The 24266-nt window shown below is 45.1% G+C and overlaps 1 protein-coding gene across 6 annotated transcripts in view; it reads left to right on the forward strand.

Annotated features, from left to right (window-relative positions):
• The window catches only part of PALM2AKAP2 (PALM2 and AKAP2 fusion), a 448665-nt gene that overhangs the window by 251880 nt on the left and 172519 nt on the right, over positions 1-24266 (forward strand). For 2 of the 6 annotated variants that reach the window (XM_074361972.1, XM_074361974.1), the window contains exons 8-9: positions 4625-4726; positions 14770-15465. The exons of 1 other annotated variant lie outside the window; for it this stretch is intronic. In XM_074361972.1, coding sequence (XP_074218073.1) covers positions 4625-4726; positions 14770-15465 — 798 coding nt within the window. Of the gene's footprint in view, positions 1-4624; positions 4727-14769; positions 22712-24266 lie in introns of those variants that run through there. 3 more of the 6 variants (XM_074361980.1, XM_074361975.1, XM_074361973.1) reach the window with 3 other exon arrangements.

Genomic DNA, 24266 nt, shown 5'->3' on the forward strand with positions numbered 1-24266 from the left:
TCACTGCTTCTAGTCTTTCACACCAAGCCTGGCTCTTCTCCTTCCCATTTGGTCCCCAAGGTTCACTGCTTGGACCTTTCTTGAAATGTCCTCCGCCAAGAGTGCCCAACATCAGGACCGGGGCCCCGACAGGTGTACTGGTGGTTAGGTCTCCCGGTCACAAGACACATCAGCAGCCCCTCATCTGGTGTTGAGGAAACCTTCCTAAGGCCTCTGGTTTTCCTTTGAGTCAGAAAACTGCAGTTTCTCCAGCCTTCTAGGGAAACAGGGCAGGGCTGAATTTCCGTCCCTGTGGGGGAAGGTAGGCCGGGAGCACACCGAGGGTGGGAGCAGGGCACCAGCTTCCTGACTCCTTCCTGGCAGGAGGGGGCCTTCCTCCCACTCCCCCTTCCCTTCCTTGCCCCTGCCCTTCACTCTCCTTGGCTGGGGCCGTGGGATAAACCAGGGATTCTGGGCTTCTCATCCTTCACCCTGCTCTTCTAGCTTTAGCTACAAACTCATGAAAACCTCTCCATCCCACTTTCCCTCCGGCCCTCAGCTAGACCTGTGGGAAGGATCCGGTACATCTGTTCACCTGCTTCTTATAAAGTCAACCTCTAAGCGAGGAAGATAGTCAGGAGCCAGAGTAAGCACTGGCATCAGTGTCTTTTGGAAATACATGGTTAAAGTTTTTAAAATGCAAAGATGGATAATGGATTTTTCTGGATTAGCAAAGATCCTTGCACTGAGGATAATTCTAACTTCAGCAAACAACAAAAGTAAGAAACAAACAAACAAATGAATAAAACTGTAGTTTGTTTGGGTTCCCACCCCCCCCAGACAGGGGATCTGGATTTTGGCTCCCTGGGTGATCTTTGGGAAGATGTTAAACTCATGCTCCCAGCACATATGCTCAGAACCAAGTCAGGGTTGAGCCAGCAGGGGTTCCAGGAGGACTTTCAACAGTCCTAGAACCTTTTCTGGGTGTAGCCAAATTAGGACACTTGTCCTATGCTTTGCGGGTGGAGCATGGACCCGGGAGGTGGCCTTGCCTGTTTGGGGGTGTTGGGGGTGGCAGCATGGAAAGGACGTCCTTCCAAGAATGTGGTCAGTGTTTAGGTCACCCTGTGGCCTGAGAGTTAAAAACTCCTCATGAAGCACATCCAGTTCAGGGACTTCGGTGTGTCTGATTATTTTCTCCTTCTTTGATTTTAAAGTCGCCAAGACCCTCTTAGAATCAATCAGTTGTTGTTACTAAGAACTAACACAAAAACTCTTACAGAATCATACTGCCTTAGGAACAATACCCAACTTCTGAGCCATGATGATTACAGAATCCAGGTCCAACTGAAATAATATAACTGTACAAAACACTGCAGATCATCAGTAAAAGCATCCCCACTTTAACGAGTTGCCAAGGAATGGGCTGCTAGTGTGTGCACGTGTGGTGACCCCACTTCAGGTACCCTGTGCTTATCAGAGGAAAAAAGGTCCTGTACTGCTGGGTCACCGGTGGTTTTCGATTATAGGGTAGGCTTGGCAAAAGCAAGAGCAACATGTTCCAGACCTGAGTTGAATTTCTTAGCCACATGCATTCTGACCCTGCCCTTCACTGCCTCCCTGCCCCATATACACACTCTCTCTGTGGTGGAGTCGGCATCAGTCGAGTGGGTTGTTTTTACTGCCCTGAAAAGGCGCAGTGTTTTGTGTAACTGTGAATTTCCTGTCGCACCTACCTAGTGCTACCTCTCTTCTTGACTCACCGCGGAGCTGGTGTGAAACTCTTGGCCAGAACTGAAAATCTCTATCCTGGGCCCATCTCAGTCCTTGGTGTTTAAGACTGGCAGTCTTAGGTTTCCATCCCATCCACGTCTGGGGTGGCCTGGAACCTTCCCCACATCAAAACCTCCATACAATTGTTGGGACATCTCCGTGTGTCTTCAGTTGCCCAGCAGTCACGATTTCAGGAGAGTCTGCGTCAATTTTGTTTCTCTAGCTTTGGCAGTTTATCTTCCTCCTACAGTAAAGATGTGTGTAGCGGTGCCAGAACTAATGAGAAACACTCACCTTGCATTTCTGCTCTGTAAACGACTGTTTGCTGCCTTCCCTGACGGTGGGGAGAAAGAGATAGACACCCTGACTTTGGCAGGAAGAGGCCGGTTTACGGACTGAGGCCACATGAAAAAATTCTCCCCATGGGAGCTTTGGAGGCCCTGTTTCTTATTCCTTTTGTGTTGGTCTGTCGGACCCCTCCTGGCTGTATAACCTTGGGTTTACTACTTAATGATGCACTGAGGGGTGCCCTGGCCTCTTCCTCATGCCCCAGTCCTCACCATCCCCTTATCCCTTAGCAGAAGTCACGGAGCCCTCACCCCCTAATTGCTGTCGTCCTCAAGCCTGTGCCCAGTGAACACTGGGCAAAGGTGCTCCATCACCACTGACATCTGGCAGGGAGCTGCCTCCTGGGGGAGGCTGAGATGTAAGCTCTAGGAGTCACATGCTCTTTCGGATGCAGAACTCCCTGCCTGCAAGTGGCTTTTGTTTCTAGCGGCTTAAACTTTCAGTCTGCAGATACGCCCTAGAAATTCTTTATGTAGCATAGAATGTACTGGACACATGTGACCAGGCCACAAAGTCCTACCTAGTCTTAATGGCTTGGGCGTCCATCTCATTTGAGGTCAGAAAGTCAGATTTACCACGACTGCCATTCCGCAGAGTTCTGGAAATCCTCAGGGAGACTCAGAAGTTCTGCACACCTGCCCTGGTCATCTCTTATTCCCTAAACTGTCTCGCTAGTCCCATATCGCCACTCCCGCCTTCCCATGGGCACTGTTAGGAATCTGTCCCTACCTGCTACCCCATCATTACCTGCTTACCCACCGCTTTTGCTCCTCTGGTCCTGCCTGTGCTGGTTGAGGGCCCAGACCCTTCCCACATCTCCCCACAGTGAGAGTAGAGTCGGCCACTTAACTTCAGGACTCATCAGTGTAGCTCAACGTGGAGAGTGATGGGCAAACATGGACACGTGACCACACTCAGAGGCCCTGGCTCAAATCCAGGCCCATCTTCAGAGGGTCCCTACAGGCTTCTTCCTGGCCATTTCCCAGCCCACCATCATCTCAGAGGCCCGGCTTCCTGGCATTGGAGGGCCTTCAGCCATGTCTGCCTGACCCAGGGCCCAAGTTCTAGTACACACGAGGCCCCAAGGGAGAGACAGTAACCCGAGCCTCACTCCAACCAGGGCCTGCCTGCCTCCTCGTGACTTCTGTTCCATCTCCCCAGAGAGTTGATATAGACCAATCCATTCTCTTAGAGAAATTCCACTCCATCGTCTCCCACAGGGTGTGTTCTTTGCCCTAAGAACGTCACAGTCCAATATCAGTACTTGCTGGATTGTTCAGACACACACACGAGTCAGCAATGGTCTAGTTGCTGTAGAACTGAGCTAATCCTAATCCGAATCTAGTGTCTGTCTGTGGTCCTCTCCAGCATGAAATTTAAAAAGAAAAAGAACAAGAAACCTGCTAGAACTAAGGCAGTAGCAGTGGGGATACAGAGGGCGGGACAGATGGGTGAAGGGAGGTGGAGGCTGAGGACTGACCGGACACCAGGAGGGGCAGTTAAGGGCACTGCCCAGGATCCTGAGTGGGTCATGGTGCCAGTGAGCTGAGATTCGGAGAAGCAGCAGGAGGAGCACAGTGAGAGTTCCATTTTGGATGTGTTGAGTTAGGCGACTGGGGGATATTCAGTGGAAACATGCGGTAAGCAGTTTGAGGTGATCATTGATGAGTGATTGACATTCCAGGATTCTGGAATGTGATCGTGACACGGGGAAGGAATCATGTCACCTACAGCCCAGCTTTCTAGAACGTTCCTTCAGTTTCTCACTTCTCTCTGGAGGGCACACAGATTCTTCTTGTTTCACCCCAGTGGTTTCCTCCTGTCCACTGACACTTCAGCATGCCCTCTAACGTCCTCACCCTCTAGGGTCCCACCTCCGTAAGTGGGCTTCCAAGGTATTTTCCCAAGCAGAGCTGGCCTCCCTCTTTCGTGTAGTGACGTTTCCTGCAGGTGAGCTTATAGTGGGTTCACTGGGTGTTGTTATTTGGAATCTCAGGGTTTTCTAGCCCAAAGTCCTGAAATGATGGAATAAGTTCTGGAATCTTTTTTTTTTTAATGCGTATAAAATTAGTCTTCTGAATGAATCAGTTACATTAAAAAAAAAATGAATCTGTTTCCAGTTCAAGGAAAGAGCCCCGAACAATTTTCCAGCTCTGTTTAAGACACATTTCCAGTTTGAGGTCCCGTATGTGGTCAGTCGCACCAAGTTGATAATGGCTCTCACTCATCCATCCCCCCCACCCCCAACGCATTGTACTCTTCGAGTCTAGAGCTTTCTGATGAGTCTTTTAATGCATAGAGCTGTCCTGGGGCTTGAGCTCTCTGGCCAGGATCCCTCCTACCTCAGCTACTCTACTGAATATCAGTCGCTGGGCAAACGCTTGTCTTTGTTTGCCCTGATCCTCTCGTGCAGTGGCCGCCTCTGTGGTCCATTATGTAGGGCAGACAAGCTGCTGTCTCGGCAGTGAACCCACTGGGCCTCCCGACACTGTGCCTAATTGTATTCCCTGTTCTCTGCTACCAGATGCAGTAAATTACATTTCCTCCCAGCTCCCCGACCTGCCAATCCTCTCTTCACGAACGGCAGAACCGTCACCTGGGCAGGACGGGACCAGCCGAGCCGCTGGTAAGTCCTGGGGAACTACTGGTTTTGATGCCAGGACTGAGCACTGGGGCTTGCATTTCTCTGAGCTTTATTAACGAGGGATGCCCAGATATCCTTACACAGGGGCACCCTGCCCTCAGCGCAGGTTCAGACAGAATTTTGCAGTGGCCACGCGGGGCAGGCGCTGAGCCCTGATGGGTCACCAAGGACCGAATGGGAGGGAGTGTTGAGAATGTCATGGAGCGTTTTCCCTCCAACTTCAGAGGAATCTGTCTCTCATGTTTGTGGTCTTTCTCTCTGTCCTGAATCTGAAGGTTAGTCTGTACCCTGCCTCCAGGGAGTTTTATTTTCTATGCTGGAATCGTACAAGATCAAATGGGCTATGATGGGAAGCTGGGTGGAAAGTATTTTCAAAGCGTATGAGTGTGTTACCGGAATCCTCTGGGAGTCAAGCTGTCTGTATATTACGAACATATACATTCCCCAGTCTTCCCATTTCTGGAGTTATTTCTTAGCTGCTGTGATATCTTGGGGAAATGAAAGCAGCAATTTAAAGAACATATGTTTCTCACAATTGTGGATGTTGGAAAATAATCTATGAGCGTAAAGCGTATGGAGAGCTACGCTTTGCTCTGTTCAGCGTGAACGTGCCTCCGAAATCAGAACCGGGCAGACGTGAACAGTCTGTCTCTGTCCTGGCCTTTCTGCTCTGCAGAGAAATGCACCGAGGGCAGGGGCTAAATGGAAACATGAACTCAAGGTTGTGCAGTTAGTGACAATGTAGGGGAAATCGAATGAATTCAGATGAATGAACCTCAGATTATGCATTACATCATCTAGGTAAATTTATGTTTAAAACAAGTCACACAGTGATACCTTTTGTAAGACAAAACACAAACCACGGTTAAGCCAGAGGGAGTCTGGCCGACATAAAGTAGGCCGATCTGAATATTTTATGAAGCAAATAATCCCTCCTTATTTTAATGTAAAAGGAAGAGAAAAGGGCACGGAATGATTGATGTAATTGTCATGTGCAGTGGCGAAACTGAAGTATCTACTGGGTGTCTCTGGAAACATCTCAGTGTATTACTTTTATAGACAGAATCTCAGGATTCTCGAGTTGGATGGGGCTGTACATTGTGTCTGATCAAACCCGGGCCGGGTACACGCATCCCTGGATAGTTAAAGGGTGGATAAACCAGAACTTGGCAGCCTACAGTCGTGCTACAGAGGCACCACTGGGAGTGACTTATGCTGCGGACTCTTTTAAATGCTCCAAGGTGCACTTCTGAGATCTACTCAGGATCATGGCCATTCAAAAGTCACACAGCTTCCTGCTTGCTCGGAGAGTGTTGGGAGTTCCCAGGAACTGTGGGGTAAACAGTTCTCCAGCCCCTCTCCTTGTTTCTGCTCCTCACAAGACATGATGCACCACCCAGCTAATGGACTGGCCTGGAGAGGGTAGGGCTGGTGTGTGGGGACAGATGTTTAAGAGATATAAATAGGATTTGAGCAGTACTGGTAGTCAAGGAATGTAAAGTTCAAGAGTGATATGTTACTAGGAGCACAGTGCTGTGCCTGTAGGAATATACATACTCTCCTGACCCTGCATCCTTCATGTTCGAAGGTCCTGTGAAAACACAGTGATCCAAATAGCAGATGCATTTTTTTAAAAAGTATTATGTGATCCAGATCCTCTAAAAAATAACTTTACGTGTACTTCTGTTCATTAGTTAAGAACTCACTTGCATAAATGTTTCTACTGTGGAAACACACAGAAACAAAGTCATAGAAGGAACTGCATTTGATGTGGGTAACTGCTCCGTCCAGGCTGTTTTGGAAATAGAGCATCCAGATGCATGATCAGTTATGGCTGTCATAGTGACTACACAGAGCCCGGATAGCACCCCCAGAATTCTCTCTTCTATGTATAATCTATCACACTTTATGCACATCCTTTTGGAAATTGGCACAACCTTAGGGCCACTGTAATAAATGTCACTTGTTATCACTTAGGATGACAACAGATGCTCTTGTCTGGAGTTTGAGAGGTTTTGGACTCGGTAGAAATGCGAATTGATTTAGAATCATTGCTCTTCAGAATCAGGAGGCATCTCTCTGAGTCCCTTTTTCAAACATGGAAGCTGGGAGATAGGAGCCCTGAAAATAGGTGCTCAAACCACAGTCACACCCCTCTGAGGCTGAAGCCCAGTCTCCCTCCAGGTGGCTCATTCTGTCTGTAATAGCTTCTGATGGCTGCGAAGTTCTCCCTCCGATGGAGCTACCATTTGTCTGCTGCCTTCGTCTTCCACCCACGGGTCCTTATCCTGCCCACTGGAGCCCCTTCAAGTATTTGAAATTGACTATCACATGCTGTCTTTCCTGGCTCCTCCCCTTCTGTCCCCATGAGGCTCACCGCCCCCATCTCTTCAGCTGGTCCTCAGATGATGGGGTTGTGTGGATGGTGCCATGACTGTCCCTCCCGTCTGAACCCTCCCCCCTTTGTCTTGCATCTTCCTGAAGTGCAAGGCTCCGAGGCCCCCAGTGCGCCCTGGGCTGAGCCCATCACCCCGCCTCCCAAGGCAGAGCTTGGTGCCACGGACCCTGTGACTAACTTCCCTGCCATCACGGCTTCTCAGCTTCAGCCTCTGAGGTACAGCCTCAGAGGTCTGTGACCTGTGCCACTGCTCAGCCTCTTTTCCATTATCCAGTGGAGTCACTGCTCCAGAATCATTTCAGGGGCAGCAAGGGGTCTGTTCCCCACAACTGTGCACACACCACTTCGCCTGCTCACACGCAGAAGAACCTCCAGCATCCTTCATTTCTTAATCTCGAGAGGCGCAAATAAGGATGAGCTGTGCACGTGTCTGCCCTTTGTAGACTCAATATGACTGTTAAATTTCTTCTTGTAAGATAGTACCGGGGGGAAGGTATAGCTCAGTGGTAGAGCACGTGCTTAGCATGCACAAGGTCCTGGGTTCCATCCCCAGCACCTCCATTAAGAAATAACAAAGCAAACAAACCTAATTACGTCCTCCCCTCCCCCCACAAAAAAGTGCAAAAAAAAAAAATCAACCCTCGTGAATGGTGGGGTCCCCCGAGGTCACTGAGGAGCCTCCAGGAGGTGGGGAGGGGAATGAGGGCAGGGGACTCGGTAGTCACGGCCCGAGTGTTCTCTGCTGTTTCAGGCTTGGCAACTCTGCAGCACTGGTGTTTCCATATTGTACTTCTGCATCTGATTTCATTTAAATAAAGGGTTTAAAGTTTGGAAAGGAGAAAACTCTCTTCTCTGTTGTCAGTATTTTTACAGCTCTTGACTGTAGCACCATGAACCCTCATTTTTCCTCTCCATTTAGTGTCATCTCAGATCTAAAAAGCCAACCTGCATTACTTGTCATCATTTCACTGATAAAAACGTGGCACAGTTGGAACCAGAGTCAGGGGCCGACAGCTCACCATCAGGGAATCTCCTGGCCCTTGGGAGTCCTAATTCAGCCCCTGGGGGCGTGGCCATTCAACCAGTGACAAGCTCTGCCAGTTGTCCTAACCCCCAAGGCACAGGTTTCTTCCGTGTCCACAGGACACAAGGGACTGTGCAGTGATCCAGATATACTGTATCTCTCTGGCCTTGGCCTCATCTGTCTAGAGGTCTGAAGGACAAAGGGGAATGAGCTCAGTGGGCCCAGCCTCTGTCTGATGAACCCATGCTGGCTCTGGGCAGTCTCGACTCTTTGAAAATTAACTCTAGAAGTTAGCCCGCCACAATGTCAAGCTACTTCTGTGTGGTTTACAGAATTCCTTCCTTCTCGTTTTTGAAAAGCAGAATTTGAATCTCTGTCTCTAGCACCTTTCCTGGTATATCACATCCTTGAGACAAATTCGTCCAAGTGGGAACTGGGGCCCAGGTGCCAGAGCACTGAGAGCTTTTGTATCCTTGGGTGCCTTATTATGTCCCAATCTTCTCTCCTCATCGCAGTTTCAGTTACCACTTAGCAATATTCTTTCTGGCACTTTTCAGGCTGAAAACTGTTCTTCCTGACCAAAAGGATTGAAGTAAAATTGACGTGAGAAACTGGCTCTGGCCTGTGTTGTCCATCAACATCACGCCCTCGCTGACCCATTTGTGTTAATATCAAGGTGAAAACAGTTGATTCAAAGAAATGTTTGATTACTGGGTTCTGAAGTTAGAGATTGCCCTCCGGGATGAGAGGGGTGGCTCCACACTGAATGAATGTCCTCATTTTCATTGTTATTTGCATCACAATGCCAATGGTGTATTTCCAACCTCAAGCGAAGGTGTGAACATACCTGTATATCTACCATCATGGGCTCAAAGGGATCGGACTGCACGTACGTCTGTTCATTCCATAAGCCAAGCATATGTGTTGCTTCTCATCCATGTTCCAGGGGCAGCAGCAGCTACCTGATGCTCATTAGACTGGGATGATCTCACGGCTGGGTGGTGGTCCTGGTCTGGCTGTCTGCTGCCCTCTTATTGTTCTTGACACACCCCTGACTTACGAACCGTGAAATATCAAAGCTCGATACCCTCTATGTATGGGTATAACTGAATTGCTGTATACCTGAAACTAACCGAACGTTGTAAATCAACTGTACTTCAATTAACAACAAAAAAAAGCTGGATACCCTTCATTGTACAAATGGGAAAATGAGGCCCCAAATTAGGATGTGACCCGGATAAGAATTCAGAATCAGTGTATTTCTCCCTCCTGTGGGCATCTCCCGTCTTACTGACTGATGAGATGACAGTGGGATGCGTCTTTTTGTACTTTACATGTGGACCCCTAGCCTGGTTCCTCCGCCCTCTGATCACAGTGAGTCAAAGAAACGGAGCTGGGTGAAGAGTGGATCAGGGAATTTAGCAGTGATGGAATGTTCCGTCCTCACAGAGCACAAAGTCCTGTCTTGTGTGCTCTTGGCTTGATTGTGAAATGGAATTGTGCCAGCTGGTGCCCCCTCCCCTTACTGGTGCCAGGTGCTCTGGTTCCCCCTTCCCTAGGCTCCTTACAGCTGCTCTCTCTTTGCCAAATGTGAAGGTGACAGGGGACAAGGGAGCACAAAGAGCCAGAGCGATGGGTCTGACGAAGAATGAGCATTCTCTGCTCCTCAGACCCACCTCTCTGCGCCCTGTGGTGCACAGGTACCTTCCCTGGGGGCCTCCAGCTCCAGCCCACACCTGGGTCTTTTCAGGACCTAGAAACTGGGATTATTGACCCCTGTGAGTGTGTCTTGGCTTCCTGAAGGTGGCTCTTCTATTGATGAGAGAGACGTGGGGGAGAAGTACCAAGAAAACCAAACACAGAGCCCAGAGTCAAAGCACCAGTGCCATCATCCATTTATATCCCTTTGCAGAAAGCAAGCCATTTTGGTTCTTATTCTTCAGTAACAAAACAGAGATATTATTCTGCTCTCTCACTGGATTATTGGAAGGACCAGCAAACACACTTTTGTACACTCCAGTCTCATTGTCACCAGTGTATAATGTTTGGAAATCAATAATTAAATGGATCATTTTATAAAAACGTATGTCCAGACTTCAGTCATCCCATCATTGGAACGTCCATTGGACTGGTTTGTTTGTTTCCCTCTGTCTCCAGGTCTTTCCTCCAGGCAATATTAGAAAGATTTTGTTTAAGTCCTTTTCTTTATGTCCATGGGTGTCTTTCAGAGTCTCTTCCCAGAAAGCTTCCTCCCCTGAGTGGTACCCCCTCCTCATTTTTTTTTTCAAGAAGATGAGCACAAGCATCAAGCCCTTACAACCCTCATCATAGTGCTCCTGTGGTGTGGGGAAGCTTGAGGGGAGAAAAGGGCAGATTGGAGAGTGTTCTTCGTGGTTAAACATGAGGACATGATGTAAGTAAGGGGTCTGGTACACTACTTGGCAGCAGTAAAGAGCAGGAGAGCTTTTAAAATTGTGTGTGTGCATCAAAAATGAAATGCTGAATTTCCGATGGAAGTCTTATTTTCCTACTGGCTCATAGCCACCCTAGTTCACATTTGAAATATTATTGGCTGAGAACTGGAACAAAATATAAATGCTTATTTGTAGACAACGCATGTAAGATACACTTTCACGCTTCCTGTGTTTTTCTGAATGTCTAATAACATTCTCATATGTGTATCCTTGAAGTCTCAATACTGCGTTTCTGTTAAGCCAGAGCTGCTCACAGTGTTTGCCTAAGTACCCCTTACTAGTGAAGAGAGCGAAGGCAGACAAGGGGTGTGAGACCAAACCTGAAGAAACCTACTAAGACCGTGTGGTTCCTTTGAAGCCCTATGTCTTATCTGGGGAAAAAACATATGAAAGTTGTATTTTATGACATAACATATCCAGATTTATTTTATTATAAATCTGCTGTCATATTCTAGAAATATTGAAAGAACAGTGCATAAATAAATAGTGTAAATATAAATATGAATCTGTAACCCTAAAGAATCCATGTCACTTGTGGTCCAGTCCCAGAGCCATGTCACATTTAACAGAACACAGCTTAAAATCACAGAAACACGAAAAAGAAAACCCACTAAAAACAAACTCTATTCTTTACCCATTTTTCCTGAAGAATATTAAAAGGGATCCAATTCCTGTCACCACCACGTCTCACATTCTGTCTTCTTTCCTCTACATGTAACTCCCCAAAGCATCACCCACCACCACAGAATGCCCCCTCCCTGTCCACCTCCCACCCAACTTTGACCATCTCTTCCACTAAAACCCTCCTTTCTCAGTTCTTTATTTTATGAATCTACTTAACCGTTCTAGCAAAGAACTTCTCCTTACTGTCCCTCCTTTTGGTCCAGTCTCTGATTCTAGGGACAGGTAAAGACCAGATGAGGTTGGGGATTAATATGGTGGAGAAAGGAAAATTGGACCAGCGATGACAGCATTCTCATTGGTGGGTCAGAGAGAAAGGGACAGCTCTAAAGATCCCCATGTTCATAATCTATATCCTATCACATATGGGTATAAAAATAGAAATATTTTATTCCATACTGTGTACTGATTGCAGGTCAATGCATCATTTGGTTTGCATATTACTGGATGTTTGGGGTATTGTACCTACAACTGACAATCATTGTTACCTTCCTTATTTATAAATAGGTCCCATAAGTGTGTTAATAGTGATAGAACATAGTATTTTAACCCAAAGCTATGCTTTTTAATAGAAATGTAATATTTAAAGAACAGGCTTTTTGGAGCCCATGCAAAATTTTAAATGTTTGTTCTATTTCTTTGATGACACAGTTTGTGGAAAATCAGGAAATAATTGAGACCGGTATTTCTTTTGATATCACCGTCACTGTGTGAGCCCAGGTACCTCTGTGACAGAGATGGTTTGGCCTTCCTTTGTGTCACTTAAGGAAACTCAAGGTCTTTGTGCTAAACAAGTGAAACTTTCAAAATGGACACGATGAAAATAAAGCATTGAATTTTGCTTCAAAATCTTTTTAGTTAAATATAACCGTGGTCAACTTGTATCTTTTTATGCAAGAAGACAGAATAATACCATTGCTATTTTTTCAAACCAGTTCAAGCATTAATCACCGTGTGTACCTTTTCATTGGTGTCATATTATATAAAGTATTTGTGACTAGATTAAAACAACAAATTAGACTTTTCAGTTAGTAGCATTTGTTTCACAGGTATGTGTATCAAATACTTTCTGTACAAAAGGCTCTCAGGTAGGTGCTGGTGGGGAGGGGGAGTCATAAAAAGATGCCAGGCAAAAAACTAGTGTTCAAAATTTATGGAGCTAATAAAACATTCCCACGTGTAATTTTATTACTGAATGGAAAGCGTTAAGTGCCTTCAGAGAGGTTTAGAAGAAGCGTTCAGAGAGAGTCTTGAGAAGAGAGGGATGACTTAGAGATGGAAGAGCAAAGGAATCGTGGAAGAGGGGGCAGTTGACCGGGGCGCTGATGAGGAGTCCTGCGTGGATGGATAGAAACGTGAAGGAAGGACATTTCAGGAGATGGAAATCTTAGCAAAAGCAGGAAATGTTTAGATGTAGGGGGGTGTTCTTTGGCTGTGCTGGAGGGAGAGGGAGCAGTGGAACGTGTGATTGAAAAGATAGTTTGGATCTTCTTGACACAGTTGGGGAACTTGTAGTTGCTTAGAAAGAGGTAGGGACTCAATGGCGATGATGAGCACAGATGTGACACAGGACTCGGGGGGTCGGCCAGTGGAGAAGGGACAAAAGGCTGTCTAGGCAGAGGGACAGCAGGCACCGGAAGGATGTTGAATGTCCTTTGTTGTGGCCTGAGTGTATGTGGAGTGAGAGAGGTTGCAAGGCAAGACAAGAAAGGAAGGTTGCGGACAGATGCCAAGAGATGGCGGTTTGGTGTTTACTCTATGCGGATGCAGGAACCAGGGGAGGGAGTTTGTGAGTTCGGTAACTCTCCGGGCAGGACAGAGCCTGGGCCAGCAGGAGTCGGCTGACTTTTTCTATTAATGGCCAGATCATAAATATTTTAGACTTTGTGGACCACATATGGTCTCTGTTGCATATTCTTCCCCCCACCCCTTTCCTTCTTCTTAAATTCTTTCTTTCGTTTCCTCTTTCTTAAGTCCTTTCTTTCCTTCCTTCCTTCTTTTTTTTAACAATTTTTTTTTAACGTAAAAATCATTCTTTGCTCCTCTGGCCATGCAAAAGCAAACCTCAGCTGCCTGGTGATGAAAAGACAGCAGTGGCAGATGAAATCGGACGTGGGCTATTGTGCAGAGAGCAGAAGAGGGCCTGCTCCAAGGCAGTGGTGAGGATGGAGTGGCGAGGGAATGAAGCTGAAGTAGAATCAGTCTCAGCAACTGTTTGATGATGGGTTATTAGGAAGACGAGGCCAAATCAGGGATGATTCTCCGGTGTCTCGCTCGAGAGGCTGCGCTGTGGTCCAGGTGTTACTTCACACCAGGGCCTGGTGGGGAGTTTTGAGAGGAGATGGGTTCAGTTTTGAAGCTGCAGAGGCTGATGCATCTGTGGGTCATTCAGGCAAAGGGTGCCCTGGGACAGTTGGCTCCGTGGGTCTGAGGCCCAGTTTCTTTCCATCTAGAACGTGTGCCTCAGAGGTACCAGATTTGAAAGTATGGTGAGTCACATGAGCCTATAGGACAGGAACGAGCTGGTCCTCGGGAGGCTCAGAATGGCAGCAGGAGGTGCGTGAGTCAGAGAGGCCGAGACTGGAGCGGGAAGACCGGGTAGAAAGCTCTCGCGATAATCTAGGAAGGAGTGTCTCAGATTGAGTAGTGGCCGTGGAACAGGAGGAAGGTGGCAGATGGGACTGACAGTCTGGGGCACAATCACGAGGGCTTGGCACTGTGTGCACGGAGGAAGGAAGGGGCCTTCTGTGAGCACTGGCCTCTGATTCCAGGGTCAGTGGGATGACACTACCTCTGTTCTGCTCTTCTAGTTCTTGGTGTGGAAACCGAGCTGAATGACTGACGCTTACCGAGCATATCATCTGACTACTTTCATAGCTTTTCCATTTTTGCAAATATCCTCTTTTATATAAAGTACAGTGAAAGATAACCACGTGCCATCTGCAAAACCCTTTGCATAATCTCCATTAATAGGAAAGGAAAATGTCAAAGAATAGTAGAACACTTGGTAAAAGAGCTTAAAAAAAAAAAGGAGTTTGGAACTAGATCACTTCTTAACCAAGGGCTTTAAAATTGTCTATAAGCGTAGGGTAATCTCTCCATCCAGGTAAACTTGCATGTCGCCAGCTTCCCTGTAATTGTTACACTGGATTTCAACAGTTGCTTGTGGCCTTATTTTAGCTCATCTTCCTTAGGAGTGTGAGTGCCATGGAGATATGGTAACTCTGTTCATCCGTCTTCCCAGTGCATTTAGCTGCTGTGTTAAAATACATATGTAACCACCTCTGTCCACAGTGCACTCACTCTAACACTCAAGATGCTTTGCAGTTAGGCTAGAAAGGGCCCAACACCTTTTTTTTTTTTCTTTTTTTCGGTCTGTTTGGCAATTAACCATTCACTGGCTTTTTTTGTTGTAACATGCACTTCCTTTCTCTTGTTTTCGTTCAAGCTGTGTACGCCATGGAAATTAATGTGGAGAAAGACAAACAAACAGGAGAGACCAAGATTCTCTCTACATCCACCATTGGCCCAGAGGGGGTCCATCAGAGAGGAGTCAAAGTCTTTGATGATGGTACCAAAGTAGTGTATGAGGTGCACTCAGGAGGCACCATAGTAGAAAACGGAGTGCACAAATTAAGCTCAAAGGATGTAGAAGAGCTTATTCAGAAGGCTGGACAATCAAGCTTAAGAGGAGGGCACGTGTCAGAAAGGACTGGGATTGCAGATGGGAGCCTCAGCCACCCTAAGGAACACATGCTCTGCAAAGAAGCCAAATTAGAAATGGTCCATAAGTCTAGGAAGGATCACTCTTCCGGGAATCCCGGGCAGCGGGCTCCAGCCCCCAGCACTGAAGGGCCGGAGGCAAACTTGGATCAGCCAGTCACCATGATTTTCATGGGCTACCAGAATATCGAGGATGAAGAGGAGACTAAAAAGGTGCTAGGCTGTGATGAAACCATCAAGGCTGAGTTGGTCCTCATTGACGAAGACGATGAGAAGTCGTTGAGGGAGAAGACCGTGACAGACGTGTCCACCATTGATGGGAACGCAGCCGAGCTGGTGTCCGGGCGGCCCGTCTCAGACACCACAGAGCCCTCATCCCCAGAAGGGAAAGAAGAGAGCCTGGCCACGGAGCCAGCCCCAGGTACCCAAAAGAAAAAGCGCTGTCAATGCTGTGTTGTCATGTGACCACTTCTTTCTTCCCCTTTCTTCCGGGCAGCCTCTGTGCTCTCCACCACTTCCGTAGACCTCACTGTACCACTAACTGCGGGCGATACTGTGAACTGGAAGCAAACACCTGCCTTGCCTTGCAGTTGGATTGCTTTGATCCCTCTTATTTTTCCCCCCTTTCGTTTTTCTCCAGTTTCCTCAGCTCAGAGACAACATGCATGTGTGTGCTTCATTCTTTCCAAGAACTTGCTTTTCCTCTCAACCTTTCCTTGTGTCTTCAAGAGGGAATCGGTTCCTTACTGCGCGATTGGAATGGACCTCGTATCAGCCAGTGATCTAGTAGCCTTAATTCACTTGCCTGGAATTGAACCCGTGGGCACCGGGGGGTTCATTTTTGTCGTGTGTCGCTGTAATGTAGTCACACATCGCCACGTCGCTGATTTCTCACTTGCCTCCCTTGCTGTGGATCTTTGCTTTTATATCGTAGGTGGCAAAATGCTCTGGGCTCTAGCCGGTTGCTAGTGTAGCCAAAAGTGGACCTTACTTAGTCTGTCCAGTCTAGGGGGATGCTTTTTACTGCCTTACATAAGCTTCCAGGTCACAGTATTGTGCATCGATGGCTTTCCTTCTGTTAAAACTGAAATGAAGTGGATGTAAAAAGAAAACCCAGTGCTTGTCACAGCTGAATTGTAGGGATGATTCCGTAACCTGCCCATCAGCAGCTGTCTCTCTTTCTGTGACTTCACTGCTGGACCCTTTCTATAAGAAGCACCATTTTTAACTTCCGAAGGATGTGAAAAAAGCATTGTTTTGAGCATCAGTAGTGAGCTCCTAACTTAGGCGAACCCGTGAGCCTTGCTTCTAGTCTCTCAAAAAAAAAAAAAGTGTAAATTTTTATATTGTTTTCTTTTTCACGGATCTTTTCTGATCATGATCTATTTTCAATGAAGGGGTCATTTGGGGGAGTATCTCTGCAGTGACCATATTTCTAAAACAGTCCTTCTGACCTGCAGTGGTTGCTGTGATGTTTCCGCTTCCTTGTAGACGGTGCTGTACCTGAATTAACTCTTCATCTCACCTGCCCCGTTGATTACACAGCCTTAGAACTGGACTCTTTTCTCTCTGTTCCCCTGGAAAAGAGAATATTTCCCGCACTGTCACCCTATAGGTTGATCTGACCCCACAAAATGAACTTTAAAATGTAAAAAAGGTTTAAAAGATTAAGAAAGACCTGTCTTCTCAACTTTAACTGCTCTGAAGCATCCAACAAATGCTGACCGAGTGGCACATAGCTGAGCTTCTTTAAGCATTGTTTCTTAGGCTTCTGGAGATTCCAGACCATCGAAGGAATAGTTTTTATCTAGAACACAATGAACAGTTCTTTAAATTCTTAGCATTCTCCCAAAAGCAAACAGCCACAGGTGTGATAAAGCCAAAGGGAAGGAATTTAGTAAAACAATAATATAGTAATGAGATAAAGCTGTAACATTTAATTTATTTTAAAACAGAGATATCTTAACTTTAAGGTTTTTGCCCAGATGCTCATAGCATTGTTGCAAATAATTCACAAAATTATCCATGTTCCATAGAACATAGTTTAAAAACATACGATAAGATATACTATATTGTTTAATTTCTGTGGAAAATAGATGAGGGAAAAATATGGTGGTCTTGAGAGAATTTGATTACAGAACCAACTAAATTTGCCCTAAATAGCTTTCTTAGTGCTAAACCTAATGATTATTATTTTTAATTCCTTCGCTTGAAATTATTCCAGTTAGGGGAAAAACAGTATTTTTTTAATTTTCAAAGTTAATTTTTCCCAACTTAATTAGATTTTTAATGAGCACAAAGTATGTCACCTTACCATTAATGTGTAAACAAAAAAAAATTTTTTTAAGGGAAACATAATGAGCTAAATTCTACTTTATAAGATGATTCCACCCATGGCTTGGCTTTGAAGAGCTGAGGGAAATTATTTCTGAATCTCAGGTTCACCAAAGCAGCTGTTTTTGAATAAAACTACTCTGCTATCTAGAAATAGTATCTGGTTTTGCCACCTATAAACCTCACTACTTTCAGCTTCGTGCTGCTCAGTAAATGGTCATTTAGGCATCATTTAAATGTTTTTAAATAATGACATGCCAGATAAACCTATTTACATAGAAAAAGAGAACAGCTTCCGTGTTTTAGACAATCTATGATTTTGATAATTTATTTAGAAAGAAGCAATCCGAAAGTTTACCATAGCTTATCTTTTTTTTTTTTTTCATTCACTTGGGGATTAAAACTATTCAAGATGACTTTTAAAAGCACAGTTAGTGAGTAGAAGGATAGAAGTTAGCCTTGGGCATGCATTTTGATAAAGAGAACCAGAATCTTCCAGGACAGATAATTCCCTGCAATGACCTCCCTTCCATCAGTGAATTAATTTCTCCGGAAGGAAATGGTCCACACCTCTCACAACACTGCACATGAGCGCTAAAAGACCAGGGATAATTGCATTCTCATGTATCAATAATTAGTATAAAAGTTAGCAAATTATATGAATTAGAGTTCTCTGTATACTTTACTATTAAAGCTTATCATTTAAGTGGTTTTTCAAGTAAGATGTGTTACCTTTATTAAAATGATGCGTGGCCACAGTAAATGAAGATGTGTTTGAATATGGCATATAAACTTGCATAGCTTGCATCGTTTTCCTTTAGTAACGGGGGATTCAGGCTCAGCCAATACTTTTATGGGATGAGACCTATAATCCCATCTACAGCAACAAGGAACTACCCTACCCTTTATAACGAAAATATAAACAGAGTTGCAATTGTGAACGTACTGCCTTCCCTGCTGTTACTGGCACTGTCTCTGTAAACACTTTATTATATATGGTATGGCGCCCTTCAAAACTTCGAAGTATTGACTTACATTACCAGACTAATTAGAGAGCCAGTCATAAAGCTGCAAAACCATGGTCATTTTGGAGTGCATGGTTGGTTGGACTTTCTTTTAAAATCATATAATCAGAACCCTTTTAAATAGAAATAAGAGAAAGAAGGAAAGGAATGATATTTTGTTTGTTTATAAATAGATTTTCAATGACATTGAAGTAGAGATCCTTTATAGTTACAATGATAAGCTTAAACCTTCCATAGCCTGAAAAATCTCAATGACTTGTATACCCTTGACTTTCTTTTTCCCTTTAATGTGCAAGAGGACAAAACTAAGGGGGTTTTCTTTTTTTACTTTGTACTTCTTTTACCCATCATGACATTATTTTCCTTTACATAAGAAAAATCTGTCACCTTTAAAAGGGATTTGACAATGTCCAGTGACGTCACTTAATATTGGGAGTAGAGAAGACGAGGAGCTGGGGAATTCCTTTCTGGCCAAACCCCAAATGTGGTTTCCTCAAATGATTCAAAGGCTTTCAGGAAACTCAAATTCTATGTTTCCTTTGATTCAACTCCTTTCTGACATGGAGCTTCTGCAAATTCTTGCCTTTTCAATTTACTTTCTGGTGATAAATGTGTTTTTCCTACACGCAAGGAGACTTTTATTTTGGTTAGGGTCAAGTTTTCATAAAAGGGAGGGAACATCTCTATATAATTTCCTAGAGATTCACTATCCATCTCTAGAGCACAGTGTTAAGGCCAAGTCTGAAAACAGCTTATTTCTTTTCACTTCCTGCAGAATTTCATTTCAAGGGACCACAGAACACCCTTGACAGTGACCATTTGTTTAACGTCAACGAACCAATGAGTAGCCAAAGAGGAGGGAGGGAATATGGTGACAGAGGCAAAAATGGAACCACTAACTCAGTTCCTCGTTTTTAAAAATGAACCCTGTCGATGTGAAAACACAGATGAACATAGACAAAACAGGCACGGAAGACTTTCTTTTGTTTTTACTTAAAACCTAGAAGCTCAGCTGGCTGTTTGTCTCTGGACCCACTGGGAGGGAGTTTAATCCACCAAAGGGCCCATTCCTCATGGGAGTATTCTCACCTCCTGCACTGTTACTTTGTTTACAACAAAAACCATTCCAATGCCAGAGTTTTCTGTTGTCTTTTTGCAACAGGCACATTCATTATTGAAACCATGAATTCTCTGCAGAGTTAAAACAGAAGTTTCAGAAACTTTGTAAATATGCAATCTTTTCAAAGCTCCTCAATTTATTAATCGAGATATCTAGCACTCCACCAATAAGGACAGAACCAGAAAGCATCTTTTGTCTCACTGGCTAGTACAACCCAGCAGGCACACAGAGCGATGGTGTATATCACAAAACAGCTCCGCGTAATGAGCAGGATGCCATCTTGGACTCCTGCACTGGTTCACCTGCATTATGTAAACCTCTTCTGGTCTTGTCAGGAAGCTTCCCTGCATTTTCTAGGGAAAAAGGAAAAGTCAGTCTTTTATGAGTGGTGCAATGCTGTAATGTGTCTGTATTTTCAGAGCTTCAGCAGACTCCATAAAAAAAATTCCCATGTTAACAAAAACCAAAATACTTATTATTTGAATGTAGAAAAGGCTAAAGATGACATCCTGAAAGTTTCAAAGGGCAATTTCCCTGGGGGTCCTTAGACCAGCCTCAGCCCCCACCCCCTTAATTTTTATATGACTTATATAGGCCTCTGCTTCCCTCTGCACTCCAGCCTAACATCAAAAGGTCAGAACTACAGCACCAAAAAAAAAAAAAAAGCAAACAAAAAAACTTACTTACTTTCAGTGTGAACATATAACATGTAATCCTGGGGACCACAGACTTTCTGCATCAAAGATCTGGACAGCCTTAACTTTTGTAACAATTTTTCGATGCTCTCTTTTACTCAGCAGGGAAACAAAATGTTTCCTGAAATTAGTGACTTTTTTATATTTTGTGACTGTTTTCTAAGTTTCTACAGGTTCATCTTCTCCCCCTATGGCCTCTTACTAGTCACCTGGGGCTGTTTTTTGCAAGTCATTGCATTTTTATCAAAAAAAAAAAAGTAGATCTCATGAACCATAAAATTCCCCCTCAGACTTCAGGCAGTCCTTCTGGAGTGAAAGAACAGAAATACAGAAAGATAAGAATAACAGGGTGGCTTTTTCTTTTTTTTCCTATGGTTAATGTACTGTATGGTATATATGTTTACAGAATGTATCTGCCTTGTGATGTGAACAAAATGAGTGATGAACAAAAAGAGTTCTGCTGTGCCATTGGAAAGTTTGCCTTAGCATTGCTGTTTGTGTTCTTCTTTTCTGTCCTTCCAAAAAACGCAGGTTGTATCCCAAAGCTGTGTGAACACAACATTCTCTTCCCCACCCCTACCCAGCCCTCTTCAGAGCTGTGAATTTCATCACAGGAGCTTGAGGCAGAGCCTTGCAGGTCTGGCCCAGGGGGCATAAAGTAGGCATAGCTTGGGCATTTCCAGTGTTCCTGCTCTGAGCCTGCACTATGCCACTTTGACATTCCTGGGACAGACTGTGTGTGTGTGACCTCCTACAGTCCTTCCTACCCTGAGGGAGGTGAACTTGTGGATCCTCTACGTGGGCCTGGGAGCCTACTTTTAAGCACAATTGGCATAGCTTGCAAAAAGCGAGAGGGATGGACTCCGATGGTGTGATTGAGCTTGAACCGAGGTGTGTTCCCGTTTATTCTAGTCTGAGACGACTGGAGTGATACGGAACGGAGTAAGGAGTGGCTGTCAACATGGAATATTTTACATTTATGTATTTTTTAAAGGAAAAATATTTTTATAATGAAAATCTATATGACTTATGGAGCTTGAGTTTGAAAACACCCTTGATTGACTGAATTATTTCTCCATTCCATGAAGGTAACTTTCTGATGAGTTCTGTAGCACTAGCCCACACCTTGGGGGCATGAACCAAGGTCCTGTGGCCTGCTCCTGCACCACCACTGCATGAAATCCAGCATTTCCCAGCAGACCTAGGTTGTAAGATCAAGCTTTCTATATCTGTCATTAGATAACCTGTTTGTTATATGGCTTGATAGCTTTCTGGGCCACAGCATGAATAATACATAATGATCTTTTGGGAGGAGATAGCTGTTTTAAATGAAAGCCAAGCCCAGCAATCATCAAAGTCCAATGCTTTCACATAGTTAAGGAGTAATTGCTACATTTGAGGTTCAGGGACCACACACTATGGTGCATTTAAGTCATATGTGTGAAATGGTGAGTCAGAAGCATCTGGTCACCTACATAATACACACACACACACACACACACACACACACACACACACACAATATGCATACATGTATAAACCAACAATATAAAAGTTATCAGATGTTACTGGCCCTGTGAATATCAATGAAGCTGCCTCCTGTATTTTCAGAGTTAAGTAGAAACTGGAAAGGATTATCCTTATCCATCCATAAAGGAGATACTGAATTTTTAGAGTTCTTGGATTTTTTTTTTTTTCTCAATTTTCTGCCAAATTCTTGAGCTCCCATCACAATCGCCCTCAGTTTCGTGAAGATCTTCACCCACACCTGTTCCTCTGGCCGACAGAGTGGGTCAGGCCTCGGCATCTGCTCCCTACTCCTGATTCTTCTCCCTGGCTTTCCTAGGACGGGTCTGCTTCTACTACCCTAAAAGACCAAGCTCCTTCTTCCAACAACGCAAGGTCATAAGTACTCTCTCCATTTCAAGAAAAATAACCCCTCTGGTTCCCATGCAAATCGTTTTAATTTCTTCATCATCAGAATCCCTCCAGCAGACCCAACTCAAGCCCAGCTGTGAACATTAGTGTCCTGGCGACCGCTCCGGAGATGAAAGATCTGCTCGGTGGCCTGAGGGTGGGATGGGGGAGCCAAGTTAGCCTAGCCTCTTGTTACCATGGGAACCTCTCAGCTTCGAGATAAGGTGGGCGGGGAGATGTCCAGCCCCTTGGTTTTGCAACGAAAAGTCTTTCTCAAGTACCAAGAGGCCACCGGGCAATACCCTGATCTGAACTGTGCTATGTGCAGCTCCAGCTCCAATTCTGTAATAGCCCATCCTGGCAAGTGGAAAGAGTTCTGTCCTTTGTGGGATTCTGGAACGTTCTTTCCTCTGCTCCAGCTCCTGACTTAAGTAAGAGTGTCAAAATCATACAGGGGTTCGAGACAATGTTGTGTCTGATGCAGCTTTTCAGTGAATGTAGGTGGTTGATGGAATGTTCAGCTTTAGCAGCTCACTCGGGGTGAGCGACGTCTCTGTAAATATACCATTTTGTGGTTGGTTGGGGGTTGGGGGTGGGGAGGGTGGGAGCCTGTCGTGCTTACTCTGAATTAGACTTGCTGGGCTAGCTGCTGTACTTTGTAACCTGAAGTGTACTTTGACTGTTCTGTCTCCAGATGAAAAAAACAAAACAAAAACCGACTTCAGAAATCACACTGCCAGCGACAGCCAATGCTGTACTTGTAGCTTCTCTCTGTTCCTCTGTACAGTATTAATAGACAATAAACTGCCTTTTCACTGCATCTACCTCTTTGTGTCTGTGCCCCATTCTTTCCCCTTCTCACCTGCCACGAGCGGACTTCAGGCCAGACCTCGTGGGGAGCACCTTCGACCGCTCACTAAAGCTAGACACTAATCCAGCGCTTTTCAAACTCAGGGGTGCTTCAGAATCACCTAGTGGCACCTGCTAAGAGTGTGGATGCTCAGCCACACCTCTGGAACTCAGATTCAGATTCCTGGGCGGGACCCAGTAGCCTGCGTGTTTAATGATGTCACCAGGTGATTCTGATACAGGTGGTACCTGACCCATCCGTGGGTTTGGGTGCCCCTCGGTGGGACTCCTTGTGGCCTGCCTGTTCCAGCTGGTTTCCACACTAACTAATCTTCTCTCTAACTCCCTCCTGCACATCTGTCTCCACACCTGTCATCCCGTTTCTTGTTCCTTATAAGCGCCCGGTAGTGGGGTTTATATGATCATAAATCAGATCACTGACTGTGAGCCTGTGGGTCAGATTCGGTCTGTCCCTTCATTTAAATATGAAAAGTTCATCCAGTGGGATCTTCTGAACAGGAGCCTCTGAAGATATATGGGGACTTTGTCTCTCTTCTTTAAGGCTGTGTCCTCTTTCTCTAGGATAGAATCAGCAAACTCTTCCTGTAAATGGCCGGATAGTAAATATTTTTGGCTTTGGGGGGGTCACATGATTTCTGTCACAGCTACTCAGCTCTGCCAGAAAGGAGCCATATATGACACACAATTGAATGAGTGTAGTTATGCTTCATTAACTTTATTTACTGAAACAGGTTGTGGGCCAGATTTGGCCCTTGGGCTTATAGTTTGCAGACTGCTAGCCTCAAACAGGGCCTGGCATGTAGTAGGTACTCAATGAAACTAAAAAGTTACTGCACGAAAGAGTGAGCAAAGGGCAGATGTGACACCACCTGCAGAATCGTCACGGTTGTTTTCTTCCAAGAAATGAAATCAGTGAAATTAGTTGGGGAATTCTCTCTGTTTGGGTTCGTAGTAGATTTTTTTTTAAAATGTCTTTATGTATGGAGGGTAACTTTGAAATTGAAACGTGAATGGTGCCTGTGTGGACTGCTCAGACTGCCAAGCTGAAAATGATGAGAGTTTCAAACCAATAGAAAGTTGAGGAAGTGCAAGGACCTCTTGTCCTTGTCAAAAGTTCTGGGCATCCTAGCCCTGGGTGGTCCCTAAGCATCTGATCCTCGTGTTTGAAGAGCTATGTCTTAGCCGATCCATCCTATACAGTGAGCGGCAGGGCCTTCTTGACATTATTCTTTTTGTTATTTGAAATACTCTTTAGTGTGTG

The sequence above is a fragment of the Camelus bactrianus genome, chromosome 4 (genome assembly GCF_048773025.1).
Source record: "Camelus bactrianus isolate YW-2024 breed Bactrian camel chromosome 4, ASM4877302v1, whole genome shotgun sequence".
NCBI lineage: Eukaryota > Metazoa > Chordata > Mammalia > Artiodactyla > Camelidae > Camelus > Camelus bactrianus.